We start from the raw sequence: 26542 nt of genomic DNA on the forward strand, positions 1-26542 counted from the left end.
CAACCCAGGGATTGAACCCAGGTCTCCCGCATTACAGGTGGATTCTTTACCATTTAAGCCACCTCTGGAAGTATGCTGATAAAGATGGGCTGAATATAATTTTATCATTTATTGTCGTGGTGATAAATCAGCTTGAAGTATCTTATAATAATAATAAAAAATTACTACTTAACAAAAAGTTTGGCTGATTGAATTCCAAGTAATTCAGTTTTTGATACTTTAGATCAGAATTTCTCAACCTTAGCACTACTAACATTTTGGGCCAGGTAATTACCTCTGTGTGGGAATGTCCTGTGAATTATCTGATGTTTAGCAGAAACAGTGGAAACAATGGCAGACTTTATTTTTGGGGGCTCCAAAATCACTGCAGATGGTGACTGCAGCCATGAAATTAAAAGACGCTTACTCCTTGGAAGGAAAGTTATGACCAACCTAGATAGCATATTAAAAAGCAGACACATTACTTTGCCAACAAATGTCCGTCTAGTCAAGGCTATGGTTTTTCCAGTGGTCATGTATGGATGTGAGAGTTGGACTGTGAAGAAAGCTGAGCGCTGAAAAATTGATGCTTTTGAACTATGGTATTGGAGAAGACTCTTGAGAGTCCCTTGGACTGCGAGGAGATCCAACCAGTCCATCCTAAAGGAGATCAGTCCTGGGTTTTCATTGGAAGGACTGATGCTGAAGCTGAAACCAATACTTTGGCCACCTCATGCGAAGAGTTGACTCATTGGAGAAGACCCTGATGCTGGGAGGGATTGAGGGCAGGAGGAGAAGGGGACGACAGAAGATAAGATGGCTGGATGGCATCACCGACTCGATGGGCATGAGTTTGAGTGAACTCTGGCAGTTGGTGACGGACAGGGAGGCCTGGCATGGTGCAATTCATGGGGTCGCAAAGAGTCGGACACGACTGAGTGACTGAACTGAACTGAGCTGAATGGGATCGGATGCCATGATCTAGGTTTTTTTAAAATTGAGATTTAAGCCAGCTCTTTCACTATCCTCCTTCACTCTCATCAAGAGGCTGTTTAGTTCCTCTTTGCTTTCTGCCATTAGAGTGGTATCATCTGCATATCTGAGGTTGTTTCTCCTCTATTTTCTTAGCAACTTTCAAATGCACAATAAAATTTTATTAAGAATAGTCACCATGCAGTCCATTACATCCTATCACATATTTGTTTCATAATTGTAAGTTCTTAACTTTTGACTCCTTCATTCATTTCCATTCTAGATTTTAATATCAATATAAGCTATTATAATAAGATCAATGTAAATAGTACCCAGAATAGCTAAGCAAGTTAATAAAAATGCTCAGAAGTCAAGTCATTATAAATGGATCATATTAAAGCCATTTTGAGACTGTAATTCAAACTAGACTCTAGGATAAACTCTAAAATGTATTTGTGTTCTTGGGAGAACTTACTGTATTGGGGATTACCAGATCAGATTCATGGATGGACCTAGAGGTATGTTGCTATTTGGGTTTAGAAGACAGGGTTACGTTTCACTATAATTTGGTCGTATTGTCTTGATTCATTAAGATAATAGGAGTATTATGCTGTAAGTGAATAAATGATGAGGTGATTTAAGAAGAATGAAAAGTTAATATGCTTATTTTCCTAAGATTATGGCAACACATAGTTGTATGAAGTTACTGTATTTAAATGACTTATTTTTTTATATAAGAATACTCTACAAGTTTTTTAGATTTGTTATGCTTAGTATTAAGCTTACCTTTTAAACTGGTATTTTAATTTACATTGTTTTTATTTACTGTATATTTTATCTTTCTGAGGAACATGTATTTCTAAACTTATTTTCGTATTTTAAAAAAATATTCCTAGAAGTTTGACTTATTTTAAATATATTTAATTCTTTTGCATAATTCTACTATTTAATACTGAAAATTAACATTTGCCTCCTTCTCATAGATATGGAGTCTGGAGAACGGTTACCATCCTCAACAGCCTCCTCCACTACACCAACTTCATCCTCTATACCTTCTGTGGCTTCATCAGTTTCAAAAGGCGGCCTTTCCACTGGAGCTGCTTCACTTAGCTCTACAATCAACCCATGTGGTGAATACTCTTTATTAACTCTAGCACTCCATCCTTTTACTAGTTTGCATCCAGAGTGTTTTATTGAACTTCGATTAAAATGTTTTCTTTACCTCCTTTGGCCTGTTGAACAATTGCTAGGTTAAACTTCTGGTCTGTATTTTCTGGATTTTATCAGCACACTGAATGGAGTAGCACTGCTTACTCCATGTTTTCTGTGATTTTTAGAAGCTCTTTTTAAGAGTTTCATTATAATATCTTACTTGGACTGTTTCAATTAATAAATTAATACATGAAAATCTTTTAAAACAATAGGCTCATGAGACAGTAAAGAAAAAGAAAAGAAACCTGGATGGTAAGATTAGGCCTCAATGCCGTGGACCAGAGGTTGGGCAAAGATTGCCCTAAATTTGCTTCTAGTATTTTAAATGACCTTCACCAAACCTCAACTACCCTAGTTCATTAGATATATACTAAAACATATCATTTATCTGATGAAAAATATTTTTAAAGTTTTAAACATTTTGAAAATTATTTAAAGATATATGACAGGTTTTTCTTAAACATGAGCAAAGGATATATTGCTAAAGGAACTTTATCTCAGAAATGAAAATAACCTCAATTTTAGTTTTAAGTAAAAGGTATTTTTTATCCTTCAAAATCACTTTTTGCCCAAACACGTTTGGATATTTAGTAGAATACATTCTCTTCTTTCTTTTTTAACCTAAAGTTGATCAACTCTTTCCTTTATCATTAGGAAGATTTTTAATATTATATATATAGTTATCTTATAGATTATTTCATGTGTGTAAGCATTAGAACTAAATAATGTTTCACGTTTTCAAAATTAGTTTACAATTTTGGGTGAATAAAATACATCAGTATGGAATGTTTGCTGACAGAATACCTTCACAAATTGTCAAATATATATTTGTTGAATTATCAGATTTTTTCCAGTCAGTGGTATGACAAGGATTTTGTTTTGTCATTTTATCAGAATAATTTTCTAACATCTTCTTAATAGTTGTAAAGTAACTAAAAGAATATACCGTTACATTGAAACATAAATGAATAAAATTCCTGCTCTGTACCCTGTACAATCTAGGTTATTCAGCAACTTCCATATTTCCCTTGTGTATAAAATGATAGCTATATGTAAAATAATGAATGACTTTGATGTGCTGTGTTCAAAAATAGTGATACCACAAATGGCATTTTACCTTAGTTTCTTTGTCTAAATGATAACATACAGCTCTACTTTTGTAATTATTCTTTCATTTTTTTTATAACTCTTCTCCTTTCCTTTGTTGTCAACTCCTTTCATTGTGTTCTCCCAATCTGCCGTCTTACTTTGTATTTACTTGTGAATTAATATTTAAAATATATAATGTTTCTAGGGAAATGTCCTTTTTTCAGTGTTGAAATTTTCAGTCCTTGAGTGCAGAGCCTTGAGTTTTCTGGACACTTTGCTATCAGCTATTTCTCATGTAGCTTTCTGAATTAGTGGCATTTGAATTGCTTACAGTTCTGAGTAGTCACACATTGAGTGCTATTTTTTGGTAATGTTGGTTGGGAGTTGCAGAAAGGCAGAGTATGCTTAGTTATTGAATAATGTTAGAAATTTCCTCATCTATAAAGGATTTAATTTTTATCATTTATTTGCCAGTAGAATAATTGTAGAGTTTTTATGTGCAGATGCTTGCATTGAATGCAGCTATAATTTATTTCTGTATTTATTCTGGGATATATCACTTATTAATTAACACAGTATACTTTTAGTACCTACAGCATGAGTTTTTTTCACTTTTTAAGAAAAATTTTTTTTTCTATTTTTAACTTTCACAGTGTTGTGGTTTATGTTTAAAGTAGAGCCTTATAATGTATGGAAAAATGCTCAGTTGTCCTACATAATTCAGTTTATCAAATTTTTCTGTCTTATCTGTTATTTTTGGCCTATTCAATGTCTGATAATTCTCTCCTTTTAAAAGTAAAATTATAAAGTGATAATGGGCCTGCCTTCTTTACCTTAAACAATTTGAATTTCCTCCATGTTCTTGATGTATAGGGACAACAAAATAGAATTTTTATCTTTAAAACGTCAATATCTCACCAGTTCTTTAATGGTCCCTTTGAAGACATTGTTTTAAATGTTTATTTTGATTGGCTTTTCTCTGTCATCTTCATTAATGATATGTCTATAGGAATTCCTGTGAGTTATAAAGGATTTAATTAAAACCTGCTTTCAGAGTTGGAATAATCAACTAATTTCTTTTAAATCAACATCTTGTCGGGGTCTGGGATTATACATACCTACAAGTTAGCCTATTGCTGTTATGATGCTGGCAGAAGACTTGAGACTCCTTGGTCAGAGATCTTAGGACTGTGGTGTAGCAAATAGTCATGTTGGCATTGATTCCTCAGGTATCCTAAGTCCTACAGGGCATCACCGAGAGACAGTTGAATTTTACACATTTAGTGGGTTTGTGTCATAGTTAAGGAATGCTTAGTTTAGCAACCTACTGCTTTTGTAGTAAATAAAAGCAAACCCACTCTTTGTCTGGAAGGAAATGTCACCTCATCCATCAAGACTGCTCACTGCAGTCCTGAGAAATTGCTCAATTTTAAAGGGTGGTCAAGAGCTTGCATTCTTGGCATGCCCAGCAACAGCATGCAGGGACCATGAAGGACTATCTCTCACAACACACCTTTAATTTTATTGCAGTAACTTGGATAGAAAATTACACTGCAACAAAGATTGATTAATCTAAGGCTATCTGCATATAGTGGGTCTTGTTGGTCATATCAGAAGTTATATTTCTTTTCCCTTTAAAGTATTATTTAAAAAAAAATAACTTGCCTACTTCCAAACAATAATTTGGGATAGCTTTCAATAAATACATTGGCACAATAAATAAAACAATTAACTAAAGTATCAAAAGATAGACTTTAAAAAGTATAAAAATGTTAGCTGAAAGAAGCCACAGACATTGGACAAAAAACTAGCTGCTAAGAATAAAAAAAAAAAAATAGTGAGCTACGTAGCTTACATGCTAGTGCTAGTGAATGCATCAGTTCCTCAAAGAAAAATAAACCTTTACTTCACCTGAGTGGTATATACACCACCAAGAACCTTTGTATAAAAGACCATGGGATACACAGTATCCTATATGCCGGTTTTATAGGTATTCAAACATTATTTCCCATATTATCTCTGAACAAAAGCTGAAAGAATAGTATTTAAGCAGAGTTCCAAAATTAAACTTTACAGAGTGGATTTGTTTGTGATTGATGGTCATTTGGCCTAATTAAAAAAAAAAAGCATAAAACTTTGAGAAATTTCAGTGATTAAACTATGCTATGCTATAGATCCATGGATTTCAATCCGTTTTTTGAGTTAGAACCCTTCAAACAAAGACTTGTAAAATGTCGAGTATATAAAACAGAGAAACTGTTTAAACTTCACGTATTAAAGCTGGAGTATGCCTGCTTTTGAAGTTTGTGACTGAGTTACACATGTATCTTAACTGTAGGCCTACCTCTGTAGAAGTGTGCCAAATCATGGTATATTGAGGAAATTGCAAATTAATCAGTAAGGCCTCAGTGTAGGGTATGTGTCAGTGAATAGCAATGTTAACAATGATTAACATAGTTAACAACAATTAACTAGGAGTAGGAACACAGGTCAAATAAATGTATTAGTCTTTTGGTAAACAGTTCTGAGGTGGGCAGTACCATCACAGACCTGCTCCTAATTTTCTTAAATATATCCTGTCTTCTGACCTATGGGACTTTCATGCTCAATGTCTGTCTCACGGCTGTTAGAGGCTGATCCACCTACAGTACTGTTTTCCAGGAAGGAAGAGGATGGAGTAGAAGAGGGAAAAAATTGTATGTCTGATTACTTCGACTCTTTTTAAAGAGCTTTCCCAGAAACCCCATCCAGAGATTTCCACTTAACATCTCTTTTGTCAGAATTATATGAATGGTAATCTCAGCTTCCAGGAAGACCAGGAAGATTAGTTTTTAGCTGAGCATATTGCCATCCTGAAGAAAACAGAGGTTATTAGTAAGAAATAGGGAGAGAGCGGATAGCCAATATCTGCTATGGTTAAGTGGAACAGAGGGACAGGAGGTCAAGCTGGGGAGTAGGTTAAGGTCAGATCATTTAGAACTTCACGCACCATGCTTAGGAGTTTAGACAGAAGGATATATTGATTAACAGCAAGGACTTTGCAATTGAAAGGTCCTGAAATTGAATCTTGGTTTATCCACTTATTAGCTATGTGAATTTGGATAAATTACTCACCCATTTCTAAACTTCAGTTACCTCAAATATAAAATAAATATGCTACCCATTTTATAAGGATAGATGAGATGATGCCTGACATAGGGTAGGGGCCTAGTAAACTATGACCTTTATTTTTATTCATAATTGATTAGATAGAAGAATTTTAGTGCTTTGAAAATGATAAATCTAGCAGCATATAGAGCATCAGGATGGTCTGAGAAAGTGCTTAATTTATCTGAGTGAGAAATAATAAAGGCCAAAATTAGGAATTATTGGAGTTGGAGAAAGAAACAAGATTCTCCAGAGATATATTGTAAGCAGATTGTTATGGGATACAATGACTGGATTTGGGCATAGTAGTGTTTGAGCAGGGGAGAGAGAAGCCCTGACGTGACTTGGATAACTGGGAGAAGAGTGCAAGTCTTTGTGCTGTACAGTATGTTCTCATTAGTTATCTGTTTTATACATAGTAGTGTATATATGTCAATCCCAATCTCTCCATTCATCCTACCCTCCTTCCCCTCTTGGTATCTGTATGTTGGCTCTTAACTGTCACAATAATAAATACTTATAAATTCCTTTATAAAAATTTCAAAAAAGACTTTTCAAGGATGCCAATCCTCCTATACAGTATCATTAATTTGTCTCTATTTATTATCATATCCATTAGTATAAAAGTCTTCACTTAGTATCCCCCATCTTAAAAAGTAATACATATCAAAAACTCTTCCTTCTTTCACCCAAACACTCTTCTGACTGTGACTCTGTTTTCTGCCTACCTTTATAACAAAAATTCTCAAAATATATAGCTGTATGTGTTTTCCCTTTTTCCTCATCTTTTATGTGTATGTCAATCCACAGCAGTGCCATTTTTCTGTCCTCATCTCACTAAACCCTTGGGAAGAATTGACACAATTGACCAGTCTTTGCTTCTTGAAAACCTTTTTTAGGGAAGAATTTGTATCAAATTGATAGCATTTCTTCCCTAAAAGTTTGGTAGAATCCACTCTGAAGTCATTTAGGCTTGGAAGATTGTTATTGTTTGTTTGGTTTAATGTTGACTGTGTGTGTGCTCGGTTGGTCAGTCATGTAGGACTCTTTGCAACCCCGTGGACTGTAGCCCGCCAGACCCCTCTGTCCATGTGATTTTTCCAGGCAAGAATGTTAGAATGGGCTGCCATGTTCTCTTCTAGGGGATCTTCCCAACCCAAGGATTGAACCTGTCTCCTGCATCTCCTGCATTGGCAGGTATATTCTTTACCACTGAGCTACCTGGAAAGCCCAGTGTTGTTATCGGAAGATATTAAATCAGGAGTTCAACTTTTTTTTTTGGCCGAACTGTACAACTTGTGGGATTTTTTTTTTTTTTTTTTTTTTAGTTCAACCAAGAATTGAACCCTGACCCTCAGTAGTGAGAGCATAGAGCCATAACTCCTGGACCACCAGGGAATTCCTAGGAGTTCACCCTTAAAAATAGACGTATAAAACTATTCAGATTTATCATTTTCTTTGTGGATGACCTTTGGTAGTTGATGTCTTTCACATTTTGCCCGTATCATCTATGTTGTATTATAGGTGCAGAGTTGTTCAAAATAGTACGTTATCCTTGACTCTGTAGGATTTGTAGTGATATCTTCTCCTTTATTATTAATACTGATGATTTGTACCTTTTTTCCTTTAGAGCTTTATCAACTTTATCAATGTTTTTGACACTAGATTTTGGTTTCATTGATTTTTTTTCAACATTCTGTTTTATGTTTCATTGTTTTTTTACCTTTTTATTTCCTTGTTTTTCAAATGTGTGTGATTTCCTCCTTTTTTCTTCTAATTTCTTAAAGGGAAAACTTAGATTATTTATGTTAGACTTTTCTCATTTTCTCATATATGCACTTAATGCTGAAACTTTCCCTTTCCAACTATAGCTGCATTCCTCAAATTTTGATATATTTTCATTTCATTATCATTCTAGTGAAATTATTTTCTATTTTCCTTTGTGAATTCTTTCACTGATGTTTAAAAGTCAGTAATTTGACATTTGCAATTTTAAAGTGATGTCCATTTTAGTTTTATTGTAGTTAAAAAATGTACTAATGATAATCTGTGCTCTGTGTTTTGGCTTCCCACTGCCACTTTTTCAGACTGGCCCTGGTGGGTCTCCTCTGTGCCTGTGAGAATTGTTGGGTCAGCCATGTACTTGGCAGAGATAATCTCTTTCTCTTGTGGTTTCCTTGCTTGTAAGATTAGCCCGTGATTTCCAGCTGCTCTGCCAGCTTTGGACTCTGCTCTCTGACACCTCAGGCTTTCTGCTGTCTAAGCTAATCATGGTGAAGGTATGCACTCAATTAAGAAATACATCAAACTGAACATATCTGCTGTGTGGAGCTCTTGTCCTTCTCTATGTTCTCTGCTTGCTATTTTGTGGTGCCTGGTACATAGTACTTGCAGTTAGACATTTGGAAAGTTTAAGCTCTGAATTTGAGTCTCATTCTTTCTGTGGTGTGATCATTGCCAAGATTTCCCCTTTAAATTTCCTGGTTTCCTGATGTTTTCTTAGCCTGGAGTCTGACCTCTGGCACCTTTGGTTGATAAGCCTGTTGTTTCATCTTCTACTGTTTTCTGTAGTTAAAGCTGTGAAGTTTAGACAGCATTACGGGCAACAAAGGCATATTTCTTATCCCTTCTTTTTACCATTTTTCCAGATTAAAATTTCTCCGAGCTTTTCTCTGCTTTTCAGTATCTTATTCTTGTTGTTTTCAATCAAATTTTTGTAATCATTTTCTGTGGATGATTTATGTGACCACTTCACTATTACCCCTCATTACCTGAAGTTGTCACCCTCAAAATGAATCACTTTCTTTTTAAAAAACTTTTTACCTTAGACTCCTGGGATGGCATATGTGACACAATCTAGCTAATCCAAACATCATATTTCCCATATAATGATGGTTAAGTGATTGGTTAAGGAAGGCACATGAGACTAATCAAAGGCAAAGAGATTCCACTGTAGGATTTTTATTGGTACTTGTGAGGAAGTATAACCTTTTTGTCCCATAAACCTAAAAGGGAGGGCCTATCTGAGGAAATAGAGCCAAAACAGGAAACAGAAATTAAATCCTAGTAAACTTTCAACCAGTCTTCTTTATCTAAAGCATCTCCCAAATGCTTTTATATTATGTGAATTAATACATTTACCTTTTCACTTAGGCATTTTGAGTTGATTGTTTTGTACTTTTCAATTTATTAATAACTAATACATCCTCCACCATCGAATCCCAACTTGAGGTCTCAAACATGTTCCTTCTTTGTTTTAGAGGAATTGCACAAGGTCTCAAACATGTTCTGTCTTTGTCTTAGAGGAATTACATAAGCTGATTCTCATGCTTTGTCTCAGGTTACATATCCTGAAACATTAATTAATTTATAGTGTCTGGGTAATTTCTGTTATCTGTTTTTACACCTAGTAATTTCCTCCATAGTACTCTTCACAATTTATAATCATAGATTTGGTGGTATTTTACTTGTTTGTCTCTTCTACATTTAAAAGGCAGGGACCATACAGTGTTCTCTAGTCAGTGTGTGTCCAGTCAGTGCCAGGCACAAAATATGTGCTTAAGAAGCAATTGTTGAAGAAAGAGAAGGAAGGAGAGATGAAATTGCAGAAATAGGATTTGTAAATTAGACGATAAATTTACTCTAATGTTTTCTAGGCTATATTATGCTCTACTCGGGTCAGGAAGATCCCCTGGAGAAAGGAATGGCAACTCACTCCAGTATTCTTGCCTGGAGAATGCCCAAGGACAGAGGAGCCTGGTGGGCTACAGTCCGTGGGGTTGCAAACAGTCAGACACGACCGAGTGACTAAGCAGCAGCCGCAGCAGCATGCTCTATTCTGATAATACCAAATAACTGCAGTTTAGTTGGAGATGAGCGTTATAAGCCTCAGGGTAAAGAATCTTAAAAGATGAGTTGCCCTCACTGAAGAGGCATTGAATAAATAAAATTGCTAATTAAAAATTCTTATTTAAAAGATGGAGCTTATGTTTACTGTCAGTAGAGAACCGTCAAGCGAATGAGATAGACCTGTTCTTGAGGGTTTGGGGATTAAGCCAGATTTTCATTTCAGTCTTTTTGAGTACTTATATGAACTATTATAACAATTTTCTTTTTTAGTTGTCTATATTCTAGACATCTGAAAGTCACAAATAAAGACCCTGGAATGTTCACTATCTAGCTTTTTTTTCCCTTTCAGTAGATTTATTTAATGAAGGGTTTGATCACAAGGCACCAGGTGTTTTTGAAATATATTTTACATAACTTTTTTGGCTAGAATTTTGGACTTTTAATTAGAATTTTAGCAGTAAATTAGTAAAGGAAGGCCATACTTTCCAATCAATTAAGAAACTTTAAAAATGAACCCAAGGTTATGGATATAATTGTTTCTTTCCTCTCAGAAAAGATATATTGAAATCCTAATCCCCTGTTCTTCAGAATGTGATGTCTTTGGAAATTGGGTCCTTAAGTGAGTGACTGAAAGTCGCTCAGCCGTGTCCAACTCTTTGCAACCCCATGGACTGTAGCCCACCAGGTTCTCTCTGTCCATGGGATTCTCCAGGCAAGAATACTGGAGTGGGTTGCCATTCCCTTCTCCAGGGGATCTTCCCAAACCAGGGATTGAACCCAGCTCTCCTGTTTTATCTTCTTTTAGTTATGCTTCCTTTTGGTCTTTACCCTACTGGGGTCTTTGGGAACTGTGCATATGTGTAGCAGCATCTACCATACCTCTTCATTTTAGCTTAGGCTGGATTTGAAGAGCCAAAACAGGAAAACAGTTGAGACCTGAGACTCTCACAGAGAAATAAATTAGAGCTTTGCTTTCCTGTTCTTTATTATTTATTTTTTTAATGTAATTTCTCCTTTTATCAACCTTCATCATTTCATACTGTAAGAAAGTGAAATCACTAAAGGCAAATAACCTTATGAATCTGCTGAGTGTAAAGAGAAAAGGCCATGGTATAGATGAATGGATTAGGAGGGAGACACCTAACTCTAGGGGTTTACAGTTGGTAAAAACTCAGGCTTTGTTGTATCATTACGTGTTACACAATGACTGGGTACTGATTGCTTGCAGTGACACAAGCATAAGCAATCCTTCAAAAAATCAAGTTTAAATATAACAAGAAAAAAAGCAATATGGAAAAATTCAGAAATGTCCAACTATTGCTATTTCTTGGGTAAAACACTACTGATCAGTAGTTGGGTTTCCCAACAAGATGTGAAAACAAGAGAATTTTAGAAAGCGGCAATTTTAAAGAACTGAAAGCTATGCAAAATGCATTGTAGTCCTTCATTATATAGTTCATAAGTATGAAAAAAAAGAATTCTAGGCTGTTAATTAATTTGTAATTCTGGAAAATATTTTTCCATGCCATGAATCTATAACAGTAACTGTCACACAGTCTCTCTCCCTTGCTGTCTTTATGAGAGACTCTTATCACCAAGTCTTCCCTGGATAATCTCTGTGTCACCATTCGCTTCCAGTTGCTTCACAAGCCACTCTTAATCCACCCCTGGAAACTATGTATAAAATCATTTAATGTTTGCTAATGATATGAGCATTTACACATCTAACCAATATATATTTAACCAAGATACTCCTTTAAACCATGATCATATGAGAAAGTGACATTACATCAATACTACAGATAGCTGTATTTCCCATGAACTATGGAATTTTTTTGGACAAATTCACCTCTTCCCAGAAATATGCAAAGTTCAGTGCAAAAGAGTAACAGTAAAGTGTTCATTAAGCCAGCAGAACAAATCACCTTGTTTTCAAAATATTAACTCCACCTTAGTTTCAAGTGCATCAATGCCCTAAACCAAAATTACTGGTGTCTTTATTAAAGGGGAAGGTTAGATATAGATGTATACAGAAAGAAGCCCATCTGGAGACATAGGAAATATGCCTGAGGTTTCCAAAGTTAGGAGAGAATAATGAAACATATTCCTCATTAGCATCTTCAGGGGCATGGCCTTGCCCACACCTTGCTTTTGGAATTTTGTAGCCTCCAGAACTGAGACAATAAATGTCTGTTGTTCTAAGCCACTCAGTTTGTGGGTACTTTGTTATGGCTCCTATAGCAAATTAATATATGACCTCTATTGAATGCACTACTGTTTTTGATGATTAGCTGTACTTTGCTGGTTATATACTAGAAGCTGATTTTGCAATGCTGTAAAATATGTTTCTAGTTTAAAGGACTAGAGACAGGAGTTTAAAGGTATGTTGCAACCAATTAGTGTAGCAATGAAAGAAATGTGTTTTTCAAAGCTGCTTTTAGTAATTTTTGTTTATTATGGGAAAACTGACTTATTTATTGAAGCATAAGTAAAATAAGATTTTAGAGTTAAGATTGTTTTCACATTTTTTATAATTCATTATAAAAATAAAGTGCATCTGTATTTGAATATAAGGATATATAAATATAGTATAATTTTAGTATTTTAATCTGTGAACTTTACATTCTTTCATTATATCTAACAAAAAATACTTTTTTCCCAGAGGAGCAGCTACTCCTATCTTTTAAGTATAGTTATTTGCCTGGGGATTGATACATCATTGAGTGAACTGAATCAAAAGCTTGTTCACCAGCTTCAGTGTTATATGGAGTAGTAGCTTTTGTTCCCAAGGCTACCTAGACTTTTAATGATTTTTTTTCTAATAAAAAGGCTGTTTGAAAGGAAATTAGTAACTTTATATTGAATCCTGGCAGATACCAACTTAACCAAGTGGTCAAAGTTAATGTTACCAGTACCACATAGCAACATCATGGACCCCAGTTGTGTTGAGAAGGAAACATTGGGTACTCTTCCCAATCATGTTTAACCTCTTCTAATCATGAGAAAACATCAGACAAACCCACACTGAGATCCATCTACAAAGCACCTGACTAGTACTCTAATGTATCAAGGTCATGAAAGACAAGACTGAGAAACTGTCACAAATTAGAGAAAATTAGGGAGACACAGAAACTAAATGCAACTTGAGATCCTGGATTGGATCTTAGCACAGAAAAAGGACACTACTGGAAAAACTGATGAGATCTGAATAAATTAATTAATTAATCAGAGTCAATTTCTTGGCTTTGAAATTAGTTTTCATCATATAAAATGTTAAGGGGAGGTTGGAACCCTGTACTGTTTTATGCAACTCTTGTGAGTCTAAAACAATCTCAAAACAAATACTTAAAAATAAAAAGAAAGACTTTATTTCCATTCCATGCTTTTTTAATGTTAAATTATAAAGGTTAACTACTGAAAAGTTGTAAGAATAAAGGAATAAAATGAAAATTATTTGTGGGGAAATGTCTTGTCACCATTAACTATAAAATTCTTTCTGTTTGTTCTTTAATCGAAGTTCAAGTTAGCAGAATTTGTACACTGTGAGTTTCAGAATATTTAAAACATTAATATGTTTAGTAATTTTAATATGTGGGCAAATAATTTGAGCATTTATTTAATTTACAGTAATTTCACTTTATTGCATTCAATTACTAGTGTTTAAGTACTCTTGTAACCTTTATTTGTGCTACCATTTTTGACGACTAAACATATTTTGAAGGTTGCATACTAGACACTGATTTTGCAATGCTGTAAATTGTGCTAACAGTTTAAAGAACTAGAGATAAGAGAATACATGTTGCAACAAGTTTGTGTAGCAATGACAAAGATATTTGTATCACACAAAAAGCAGCATATGTGGAATTCTGTCATAATAAATGGTCTCCTTGTTTTTTTAAAAAAGATTAGATACTTTAAGCATACTTTTAATCCTTATAATTGTTTTGTTTTAATTTGTTATTTAAACTTTTCCTGATTGGTTGGACATTTTGTCCACTCATAGTATAGGTTTAAGACATTAGTATGGTATTTATGTAATTTTGTTCCTGTTGGGGGAAAAGCCCTTATTGCATTGTTATGTGAAGTTCATTTGATATTAATAAAGGCACTTGCAGTTAACATGCACTGTTCCTGAGACACTGGCATTTCTGTAACTGCTTTAATCACTTACAGATAGATTGGCTAGTAAAATCTGTAAAACTGTTCTAAAAAGTAGTCAGCTTACTATAATGTAAACAATTTAGGCATTAGAGCTGTATTTAATTCTCATTATGCAGTAAGTTCACATTTTTACTTATCAGGTAAAATGGAAACCAAAAAAAGTTGCAGTCATAATAGTGAAACTATGCTTGAATGTTAATATCTGTAAAAAAGAATAATTATGGTCTTCTAAAACTATTTTCATTTTATGATGTAATTTATCAGTTTTCAATTGTGTTCTCTGAGCAAAATTTGAGATTTTTTTTTTTTGAGTAATCATGCCAGGTTTTTATTTGGGAGGATCTTCTGATTATTATTTATTTTGTATTTATTAATGTATTTATTAATGTAGAAAAATTACTTCTCCAAAAGTAAAGCATTCTATTTATTTTGTACTCATAAATTTAAAAGAGTCAGTTTGACTTGTGTTGAATTTTCTTTCTATTGGAAGATGCTCTGTTTTTTTTTTATTAATACAGAATATACTTTTTAAAACATGTAGTTATAGAGTTCACTTAGCCTTCTCCAGTCTATGATTAGAAATCTTGTGAACAATAGCTTGGTGTTTCAAGACAGTTGGAGAAGGTTAAGGACATTGTCCTGACAATGAAAAAGCGAAAGTGAAAATCATCCGACTCTGTGACCCCGTGGACTGTATAGTCCATAGAATTCCCCAGGCCAGAATACTGGAGTGGGTAGCCTATCCCTTCTCCAGAGGATCTTCCCTACCCAGGAATTGAACAGGGATCTCCTGCATTGCAGGCAGCTTCTTTACCAACTGAGCTATGAAACCTGACAATGAAACCAAGGGTGTAATCTAAACAGCACCCCCTGCTGTATAAGAAGATTAAAGCCACAGCATAGAGTCATTAAATCAGCTTCTAAGTACCCAAAGAGCTTTTAATAACATTGTGAATGCTTTTTATAATTGAAACAGAGGGGGAAAGTGAGGTATATTTTTATCTCTTAAAGAATGACTTCTGGTTATTCTAGCTTTTTAAAGGAAGAGAGAAACAGAGAATTGAAAACTACCATTTTTAGAGTTATCCACAGCAGGTATTATAAAGTATTGTCCCTGCAACTGTTAGCAGTTTGTTTTCTGCAGTGTTTTGTAGAGAGTAAAAAAGATTAAGAAATGGCTCATTCCTTTATAACCTTATACCCTAGCGATGGTATGATAAAAGATTGTGAATAATCATGAATGTTCAAAGAGGGTCCAAAACGTATCTATCTGGGAGATTCAGGGATACTTCTTGGAATATATTATCTTGAAATTATTATGAAAGGATAGTTAAGATTATTAAAGGCAAAAGAAGTCAAAGAGCATGTTGTATAAGCATGGAGGGTTTATAGAAATAATGTGACCAAAAATATAATAATGGAAAACATTTATTAAGTACTTGTATTTCAGAGGATGCCAAGTATTGCAGATTATTGAGATGATTGAGAATCAGTTTTTGCTCTCAAGGAACTAAAATCCTAGTTTAGAATTCATGTGTATAGAAGTGATAGTTAAAATAATGGAAGTACGTGAAATGACTGAGAAAGAAAGCATAAAAGTGGAAGAAGGAGATGGTTGGACAAAATCTTTAGGAATCTTATTTATATTTACAAAACAAAATCCAATAAGGCACACAGTCGTACTATTGAAAAACAGAGTTAAGAATATCAAAATAGTTCCATGACCTGGATCTTAAGGGTGAAAATGGGTTTTAATAAGGAAGAGGCAATCATATGCCAGATTTAGAGAGTCAGGTTAAGAATGAGAAGAGCAAAGATTATTGGAATCTAGTAGTTAGGAAAACTTAAGTTCCTTTACAGACAAAATGGAAGGAAGACTTAGACTTGGCAAGGTATTAAAGATTCTGAGAACTGAAGAGGAAGTAGACATACAAGTATAAGAATTTTCTTTCAAGGTAAATGAGGAGTGATGGTGAGGTGGGATTGAGAGGGAAGGAGATAGATGGGGTCAAGTGATAGAAGGCTGAGAGAGGCCAAAAGGCATGCTGAGAGATGTGACATGGAAATGTGGAAACCGTGGTTAGTAAAATTTAAGAGTTTAAGATCTTGGAGTGGTAAGAGTTTTGTGTGATAGAATCCAGCATGTGGCCTAAATCAAATCAAGGATAAGTAAAAGGCCAAGTGGTAATTAAAAAAAATTAGGACTCGAGGCTGCTTAAGTGTAAGACAAAAGGAAACTAGTAAGAAGGATCCTTGCAAGTTTAAATGAAAATTCAAGACGGCTTCCTAGTCTTTGGAATTAGTCCCATGCGTGTGCACCTTCTGTTATTAATGAGTAATAAATCAATTCATTCAGCAGATACCTATTACATATCTACTCTGTACAAGATATTGTTTAGGTATTTGGGATCTGTTACTGATTTCTGTATGTGACAATACCAGTCCATAATATTATAATGTTAACTAACTTGTTTTATACATTGTGGTGTGAAGAAGTCTTGCACTACCTAAATTATGTTCAAATCATTGAGTTCCTTAAGGCTCAGGATTATGTCTTATTTATCCTGTATGCTAACTACTAAGCATAGCACCTATACTTAATATGAACTTAAGTATGTTCGTGAACTTAAATATGTTCATGAAATGTCTGAATTACTAGAAACTTTTGAATAAGGAACAGAATAATTCTGGAAGGTTTTTACATGGAATTAGTAGCTGTTTTTATAAAAAGTGTGGAAAAATTATATTTAAATTATTAATATATATATAATTACAAAGCCATTTAATGAGAAATATATACTTTTTCTTATCACTAACTTCTATATTGCTATATAGGCAAATTTTAGTAAAGATTATTAAATGTAGTGTGAAATTATTTCCCTTCAGTGGTATAACTTTATCCATGTATAGCAAAGAAAGTCTCTAATGTGTGTTCTTAATAATGCATAGTATCACTATAATCAGTATAATGTGGGCCTGATCTTCACTATATTCAAAAGTGAACCTTATCAACAAGGAATAAGTAGGTCCTATAGATTCCATTGTCATGTGAATACTTTCTATGCTTTAATTATGTTTACCAGGAGTTTTCTAAAAAAGAATAAGAAAATAGAGTAAGGTAGCCTCTTCATAATTTTATCAAGCATAGATATAACTCTGTGTACAAACTACTTTTTTTCCCATTTGAATCTACAGTGAGTAAAGCTCCTATTTTTTTGGAATCTTATATTCAGCTCTTTCTAGCATTCACACTTTTTAGAGTTAAAAAAAGAATGATTCATGATATTTGACAGAAACCAGCACAATTCTGTAAAGCAGTTAACCTTCAATTAAAAACTAAATACATTTTTTAAAAAAAGAACCTTTTTATTATCAAACTGTGTAAAATTGATTCTTAATTATTGCTTCAAGAGTGACAACTGTATTACTCATATTTTTGGTTCATGAGACTCCAAGGTTTAAGCTCATTTATTTCTTCACAATAAGAAAATTAACGTTCTGACTATACATCTAAGAATCTGCCTGCTAACGATTAACTTCTATTGTAGAAATATTTCTATCAGTTTCTGCTCCTTTATAATTTCAATCTGTTCTGAGTTTTTATAATATATTGTATAGTTTTGAGTTTACCTCACAAAACTTTTTGTATTAAATCACTGCTATTAATACATATATATAATTGACAAAACAATTTAAGAATTATTATTTTGTAAAATACAAGTTAAAAATGATTCTAAAATCTACAAACTGAATGTTCAGTTCATCTTATTTATCAAGAAAACTAATATAGAGGAAAATGTAACTGACCACAGTATGCTTATAAATAAGCAGTTGATTAAGGACATGTGATTTCAGAAGTTGAATTGATTAGTGAGAATCAGGGATTTTATAGGCAATCACATGTGAAAATAAATAATGGTTCTTAATATTATATATAGGCTCATTTTTTTTAGAGGAATTAGCTGGGTCTTTGAGAATTCTGTTGCCCACCCACCCCAAAATTTACATAATCTTTGTGATGCCATAGCAATACTCTTAAAAGTAGTGATACTTGAATAATTTCCCTTTTTTCTAGTAGCAGACTCTGTTTTGTTTTGGCTTAATTTTAGTGCTAATGGCAGTCTAGAATTCTGATTACATAAAAAGTACCAAATTCACAGATTTTCTGTTTAGGCTTTGATAAACAAAAACTAAGATTGACTGACTAAGAAAATATATCCAAATTTGTGTCCTTCCCTGCCCTCCTCCCTCACAGTTTTATTTGTGGGCCTTGCTTGTAAAGACTGAGTATCTTCCCTATAAGATCTACTAACTGCTTTGTAATAGTGGGACCTCAACTTTCAATCAAAACTTTTTACCTTGAAGGCTGATTGATGTAAGGTACACTTGATATAATCATCTATTTAAATCTTACTACTTCAATGAAAATATAGTGTTATTTCAGTGAAGAATTTAGGGCTTATATCAGTCAATGATAGTACACTCTGATCTCTTTGATGATTTCCTCTTAGTTTTCAGACAGTAAAAAAGCAAAGAGGAGAGATTTTGTTGATAACTAAATGATAATGAAAAGTATACTTATTTTTAAGTTGCGTTTTTTAATTTACTTCAAACATATTTTAATCAAACTATAGTGCAATGCATAGCCAGGTCTGATGTAAATAGGTTGATAAGGAAGCCTTATATTTTTTTTGACACAGAGCATAATAGTTTTCACACAGTAAATTATGGTAACCTAGAGTGTGAGTTTTATATTCTGCTTTCATACTATCAAATCAGGAAACTTAATTATTTCCTGGAAGTAAAAAGAAGATTTCCAAGTATTAACAAATCTTCTGCCAAATCCCTGCAAAAAATGAAAAATACATTGTGTTTTTGATTGTTTAACGCTGCAACCTCGGGTTATGACAGTACCAGATTCTCTTTAGAGTAAAGGTAGAGATTGAAAAAAATCACATTTGAATTGAATATGAACTTACTACCACAGTGTTTAAAAATGATTTTTGTATTGATCACTACCCTCGAATGCATTTAGAAATAAATTAGTAAGTTTATTTATTAAATACTTATGTTCTTGGATGTATTGCTTTATCAGGCTAGAAATATAATCCTTTTTGGCATCAACTCTCCTTACCTAAAGATGTTGGATAGAGACCATAGCTTCAATTCTAGCACGTGGAAACTAGGAACTCTTTGCCTAGAGTATATGACAATTTGAGTAATGACTTTGTGACGGATTCTGGATTTATTTTATTAATTTTCAACTTTGTATTAATAGGATGTTTTTTTATCTTCCTTCTTATAAGTAAAAGTTCCTGATAAAATATTAATGTACATGTATTGGCAGAAAGTTTGCCTCACTTTTGCAGGTCAAACTTTATAATTTATGAAAATTACTTACTTAAAGCATCACTCTCAATCTCAAATTATAAATAAAATTATTCATTTGACTTATTTTTAGAGTATATTCGTGTTTCTAGAAACATCTTATTCTGCAGGGTTTGAAGAACAGAAATGCAAAAGAAAAAAGGTATATTAGAAACTTAATAGATAAACTATAAATTTTAACACACTATGAATGCTGAAATCAGATAAATCTCATCTGTTTTTATAATACAACTTTAAGTGTGTTTTTTTCCCTCCCAGGACATTTATTCAGAGCAGCTGGGGATCAACCGTTTAACCTGTCCACAGTGTCGAGTGCCTTCCCAATGGTCAGCCACCCAGTCTTTGGTCTACATTCAGCCAGCTCAGGGCATTCAGAATTTGGTGGTTTGGGGACACTTGGTACACCCACAGCCTTAGCCGCCCATCCCCAACTAGCATCTTTTCCAGGTAAACATCTATTACAGTGTTCAAGGAAAGGAAGAAAGCTTGGAAATGTGCAAGCAGTTAACTGTTTATTAAACTGAGCAAAAAGAATAGTCTTATGCCTGGTATATTAAAGTTCATGTGCAAGAATTAGCACAATCATTTTTATCATATGCAAAATAATAAAACACACTGTGTTTTATTCAAATGCTAAGCTAGAAAAAAAGGCATCTGTTGCAAAAGTGAATGATTAAGCCAATTTTATCATGCTTTTTATTGAAGTAGAAAAGTATATGTATTAGAAGTATAAAATTTGATTAATTTTTCTTTTTACTTGGTTTTTTAAAAAAATTATTTAACTTTCAGTGAAAAACTAAAGTCCAGTTCCTGTAATGAATAAATACACTTTTATTTTGAGTTCTCATTTCTCTGCGTTTGTAAGTAAGATGAGCTTGGCTCTTAAATTTCTATTTTTTTCATGTTTTACTCGAACAGCCATAGATTTGCACCACTTACATGGGAGGGAGACCAGAATTATCCCAGATTAGAGGATTCAGGAGTTCAGTAAGATACCAATTAAAGCTTAACTTAGACAAACATGCTATAATTTCTCATTATACTATTTTGAAAGTCTAAGCTTTAATGTGTTTCCAGTGATTAATTTTATCTTAATAAATTTTAGTTAAGGTTACATGATTTAGTGTTACTATTAGAGCATAATTCAGAGACAAGTAGATCTGAATTTAAATCAGGCCTGTTAAGCTGTGTGACCTTGATTGAACAAGTAATCTGACCTCTCAGCCTCAGGTTTCTCATGTGAATAATGAGGATGATAATAATAATAATAGTATCTACCTCTTAGGGTTCTTGTGAAGATTAAAAGAGATAATCCATGTCCAGTGCTGAATGCAATCAGTACATAATTAGTACATAATTGTTACATCATGATTCTTTCTCTTGTTAAGAGTTTCTTTAAAAGGAATCAAGTATCTTGTTTGATGGAAAGATGGTTAAATATATATTTAATATGACTCATTTTTTGAGTCATATTATTTCTTTAATTCAGAAAGGGGATGGAGAGAAGAAACAATGTGTCTAGAAAGTTAAAAGTCAAACTAAGTCTTGACATTTGCTTTAAAAATACTAATAGAAATTTATTTTAGGCAGTTCTGAGCATGGTTGCTTAGCAAGATGAGTGAGTATTCAGTAGATATTAGCTGAAATATAGGTTGCTAAATAAAAAATTAAAATAGGTAATAGTAATATAGTTGCTAGTATCTTAAATTTTAAAAATTGTTTTAACACAATTTCTTATATTTGATATAATTTGATATATATAGTATTAATTGCTTTTGAGCATTTCTAAACCACAATGTAATTATTGAATTATTAAAATCAATTATCTTCTGTACTGAAAACATGGTTAACAGTTGTAAAGAATTACTCATCTCAACTTCAGTAATGTTGGTATTTTCACTGTATGGAAAAATTTTATAGCTTCCTGAATCTATATAAGCTATTCATTTATCCATTTATTATACAAACTTCTTTGAGCATCTAACTGTTCTATGCACTAGGCTAAGCACTTAGGAGTACACTAACATAGTCTATGTTATGTTTCTTATAGTTTTTAGAAGATGGATAAATAGAAAATTACAAGACAGAGTCTTTAGTGGCAAATAACAGTATGGCTGTATAAGCATACTTTTTTGCCAAGAGAATATGCTTTGTTTTAGAACACTCATTTGTTTAAGTTGTATGTCTTATATAACTTAAATTGCCTATAATTGGCTTTATTTAAAAGGGTAACCAAAGTGCCAAAATTTTTAAATCACCTAATAAAAACACAAAAAGAAGAAATTATTAGGAATTTTAAATCAGGAATAGTTTATTTTTAAATATTATGCACTTCTAAACTAGTCTGCATTTCAAGTGACTAAATCAACATGAAAATTACTTAATGGATATTAGTATAATAAACTTATTTCCATTTTATATTGAAATAGTATTTCTTCAGAAGTTCTTTTAAAATATTTATAATTTTAGTCATTATATTTTTATATTACTATAAATTTTTGTGAAGTATTTGGCTCTATCAAATCAGGGAGATTTTTAAATTCTGCTGTCTTCTAGGTTCAAATTGGGTTTCAGTATATCCTCTGAAATAACAGACTCTTTCAATGGAATATGATTAATGTTGTTACCATGCAGTTACTGCCTTTGAATACATTTAGAAATTCATCATGTTCTGGTTTATGTAATCCTTATTTTGTAAATTTCATTTATCAACATGGTAGTTTGCGACTAAGTTTTTTTTCTTAATTTGGAAAAGAAATAAGTTCATACTTAACAAAAATTATGTTATTTCCCATGAAATATTAGACATTTGTGAAGCTTGTTTTCAGAAGTGCTACCATTTTCATCTTTTTATTTGATCTTATTTACTTGAATTTATAATGTACATTTTCCAGTTGTGTTTTTTTTTTCTAATTTCTGTTGTGTGCTTATTTATCATTGACATTCTAAAGTACATTTTTATGTTTTTTTTCTGACAGTGATTATGTCTAAAATATTTGAGTCTTATACTTTGATTACCTTACCAATTTCTTGGTTGTTTACAAAGTCTGAACCTTCAACTATATTGCTTTAATTATAGACTCTATTTTAAGTAATATGAATATTTCAGGAAGCTGGTATTTCCTTTTTTATCAGCTAAATAGAACCAAGTTTTCAAACCTATAAATAGCAATAGATTCCAGCTGTGCTGATACAAGCCCCAAAAACATAATTTTTCTTTCTATCTAAATACAGTTCTTTCATCTTAACAGTAGATAAATGATTGATAGTTTTGTATAATTATTCTTGGTTCAGTTCCCATCATTCAGGCACTGCTGAGTATACATTGGTGTCATTTCACTAGCAGCAACTTCCTGCAGTGCAATAGAATAGCTCTTGCAGTTTTCTGCTTATACTGTTTTTTAGACATTTCAGAATGTCAGTTACCATGAACATTTCACTTTCTTTTAAGCTAGACTTTTGTCTTTAGATAATGAAGGTGCACATAACTTTACATCTTGTTTTAATGAAGAGATGTTCTTAGAAAAGCTTTCAAGATCATATAATACAATACATTGACCATGTTGAATTTTCCCATACTTTATTATTGGGATTTTTCCTCTAATTTTTTGTGATTATCAAGTCTATGAAAAATGTACCATATCTCTTGGAAGATCAGCCTGAAAGGTAGTAACTGACTTGGTAATCTAGCTGGTTAGCCATTTGGAAAGTATTCTTTGCAAGATTTTAGATGGGGCAATATAAGACTGTCCTTTGATTTATTTCAGATTTCTTCTTAATCTTAACCCTTCCCTAAATATTCTATAAAATGTGGCTTTCCTCATTTTATAGCAGTTTTAACTAAAAGCCACTGTTTGAATAGCTAAATTGCATTCAATGATAATACATTATTATTTATAATTTGTAAGAGGAAGTATAAATAAAATTCAGGCTTTTACAATTAACTTTAAGGAAAAAAACTTTATGTAAGTCTTTTATAGTTTGATGTGGCAACTTGTTTTTGGAAATTCTTGAAGCACTTTTCATTTTTTAGACCAAAAACAAAAGATATAGACATTTTCTTCCATAAATGTATTCAAGATATGCTGAATTACAGTGGTGTTTATATTATTATTTAAACCATTAGATTTATGAAAGCCAGATTTTTGTTGTATGTAATTTAAGGAAATTCTTAACATAGATTGTAGATGGTTGCCTTACATTCTAAGGTTTTAAAATAGATTAAAATAATCTTAAATAGTCTTTCTTTGCTAATTTAGAAAAATTATGATGTAAGTCATCAAAGAGTTAAATAGTTCTTTAATATTAATTTCAATGTTCCCATTTTATTTTAAAAACTATAGACTACCCTTGCTCTTCATAAACTTGAATTAATAGAAGCTGCTAAGTGAAGAACCTTGGATAATGTCTTAACGAGCAGAATTATGAATGTATAACTTCTAATCAGTTATCCTATAATTAGAAAGATGATCAGAACTATGAGTAATTCAGCAATTCTGTTCCAAGATAAACCCTGAAACTTTTTTTCAGTAATAAAATATAAAAAGCACTGTTAAATTAACTAGAAAGTTAACCCAAATATTTTTGCTTGTTTGGTGTTTGGCTTTGAGGTGCAGAATGGTGGCGAACAACAGATGTTCATACACGTGCAGGGGCAACCTTCTTTCCACCATTACTGGGAATTCCACCACTGTTTGCTCCTCCAGCCCAGAATCATGATTCTTCTTCATTCCATTCAAGAACTTCTGGAAAAAGTAATCGAAATGGTCCTGAAAAAGGTATCCATGTTAACTTGAGTGAAGTATTATCCTTCATTTCAGCAACCATTTTCAGTAGAGTTCAGATTTAGAAACAGTTATAAAGCATTGTGCTAGACACTTTCACATTTTCTTGCTTAATCTTTATAATAACTCTGCGAGATTGAAACTGTTCATATTTTGCAGCCAAGATTAAATAAATTACTCAAGAAAGTACTGTTTACGTGTTGACATTGCATAGCAGAATTTAACCCAGGTTTTAACTCCCAGCTCCACTGCTTTTCCTCTGTATCTCATTACCTCCCTTATGTTGCTCAATAAAATATATTACTTCTTCTGTAATTAAGCATTAAATTTATGTTAGCACACCTTTTTTCTTTTACATTTTCATTAATATTTCATAGTTGATAACTGTTTTTAGAATACATTTGCAAACTATAATACCATTTTTGATGGTTTGTTATTATCTTTCTTTTCACTTAAGTAGATGTTTGGGAGTTTGCCCTGAAAGAGGGAATAGTTGCATTTAATTACTTTTCTAAAGTTTTTTTAATTGAAGTAAAATTCACATAAATGTAAAATTCACCATTTTAATCAGAACAATTCAGTGACATTTAAAGCACTAATAGTGTTGTGCAACAGCTACCTCTATCTAGTTTCAACACATTTTCATCACCCCAAAAGGAAACTTCATACCAGTTTCTCCCTATTATTTCCTCTCTCAGTCTCTGGCAACCACTAACTTGCCCTTTTTCTCTATATATGTACCTGTTGTGAATATCTCATATAGATGGAATCATACAGTTTGTGTCTGGCTTATTTCACTTTTCATAATGTTTTTAAGTCATCCCCATTGTAGCATATGCCATTATTTCATTCCTTTTTATGCTGAATAACATTCTCTTGTATAAACATATTTATTTTAACTTTCAAGGTGTAAATGGATCAATAAATGGAAACAGTACATCATCTGTATCTGGTATCAACACATCTGTACTGTCCACTCCTGCTTCAAGTTCTGTGGGACAAACTAAAACTATAAGCTCAGGTGGAGGAAATAGAAAATGTAATCAGGAACAAAACAAAACCCAGCCTTTGGATGCTAGAGCTGACAAAATCAAAGATAAGGTAAGTTAACCTTCAGAGGACAAATATAACAGATCTACATAAGTATTCTAAAGGTCAAAGCACCTGAATCTATGGAATAATTTTTCATGATTTACCAAACCCTGTTTTTACACATATTTATTTTTATTGAGTAGTTTTAGTATTAAACATCTAAAAAATGAAAAATATCAGCACCAGTATCCATAACACAAACAGTCATCATTCAGTTCAGTTCAGTCACTCACTCGTATCCGACTCTTTGGAACCCCATGGACTGCAGCACGCCAAGACTCCCTGTCCATCACCAACTCTCAGAGTTTACTCAAACTCATGTCCACTGAGTCAGTGATGCCATCCAACCATCTTATCCTCTGTCATCCCCTCTCCTCCTGCCTTCAATCTTTCCCAGCGTCAGGGTCTTTTCAAATGAGTCAGCTCTTTGCATCAGGAGGCCAAAGTATTGGAGTTTCAGCTTCAGCATCAGTCCTTCCAATGAACATTCAGGACTGATCTCCTTGCAGTCCAAGGGACTCTCAAGAGTCTTCTCCGAAACCGCGGTTCAAAAGCATCAATTCTTCAGCACTCAGCTTTCTTTATAGTCCAACTCTCACATCCATAGATGACTACTGGAAAAACCATACCTTTGACTAGACAGACCTTTGCTGGCAAAGTAATGTCTTTGCTTTTTAAAGTGCTCTCTAGGTTGGTCATAACTTTTCTTCCAAAGAGCAAACATCTTTTCAACTCATGGCTGCAGTCACCATCTGCAGTGATTTGGGAGCCCAAGAAAATAAAGTTTGCCACTGCTTCCACTGTTTACCCATCTATTTGCCATGAAGTGATGGGACCAGATGCCATGATCTTAGTTTTCTGGATGTTGA

At 33.0% G+C, this 26542-nt stretch overlaps 1 protein-coding gene across 9 annotated transcripts in view; it reads left to right on the forward strand.

Annotated features, from left to right (window-relative positions):
* Positions 1 to 26542, forward strand: part of BAZ2B (bromodomain adjacent to zinc finger domain 2B) — a 407867-nt gene that overhangs the window by 253658 nt on the left and 127667 nt on the right. For 7 of the 9 annotated variants that reach the window (XM_020880363.2, XM_020880367.2, XM_020880357.2 and 4 more), the window contains 4 exons: positions 1935 to 2081; positions 20056 to 20244; positions 24408 to 24575; positions 25489 to 25682. In XM_020880363.2, coding sequence (XP_020736022.2) covers positions 1937 to 2081; positions 20056 to 20244; positions 24408 to 24575; positions 25489 to 25682 — 696 coding nt within the window. In that variant the 5' untranslated portion in view covers positions 1935 to 1936. The remainder of the gene's footprint in view (positions 1 to 1934; positions 2082 to 20055; positions 20245 to 24407; positions 24576 to 25488; positions 25683 to 26542) is intronic. The other 2 variants (XM_020880369.2, XM_020880366.2) reach the window with 2 other exon arrangements.

This window comes from Odocoileus virginianus, chromosome 13, assembly GCF_023699985.2.
Source record: "Odocoileus virginianus isolate 20LAN1187 ecotype Illinois chromosome 13, Ovbor_1.2, whole genome shotgun sequence".
Taxonomy (NCBI): domain Eukaryota; kingdom Metazoa; phylum Chordata; class Mammalia; order Artiodactyla; family Cervidae; genus Odocoileus; species Odocoileus virginianus.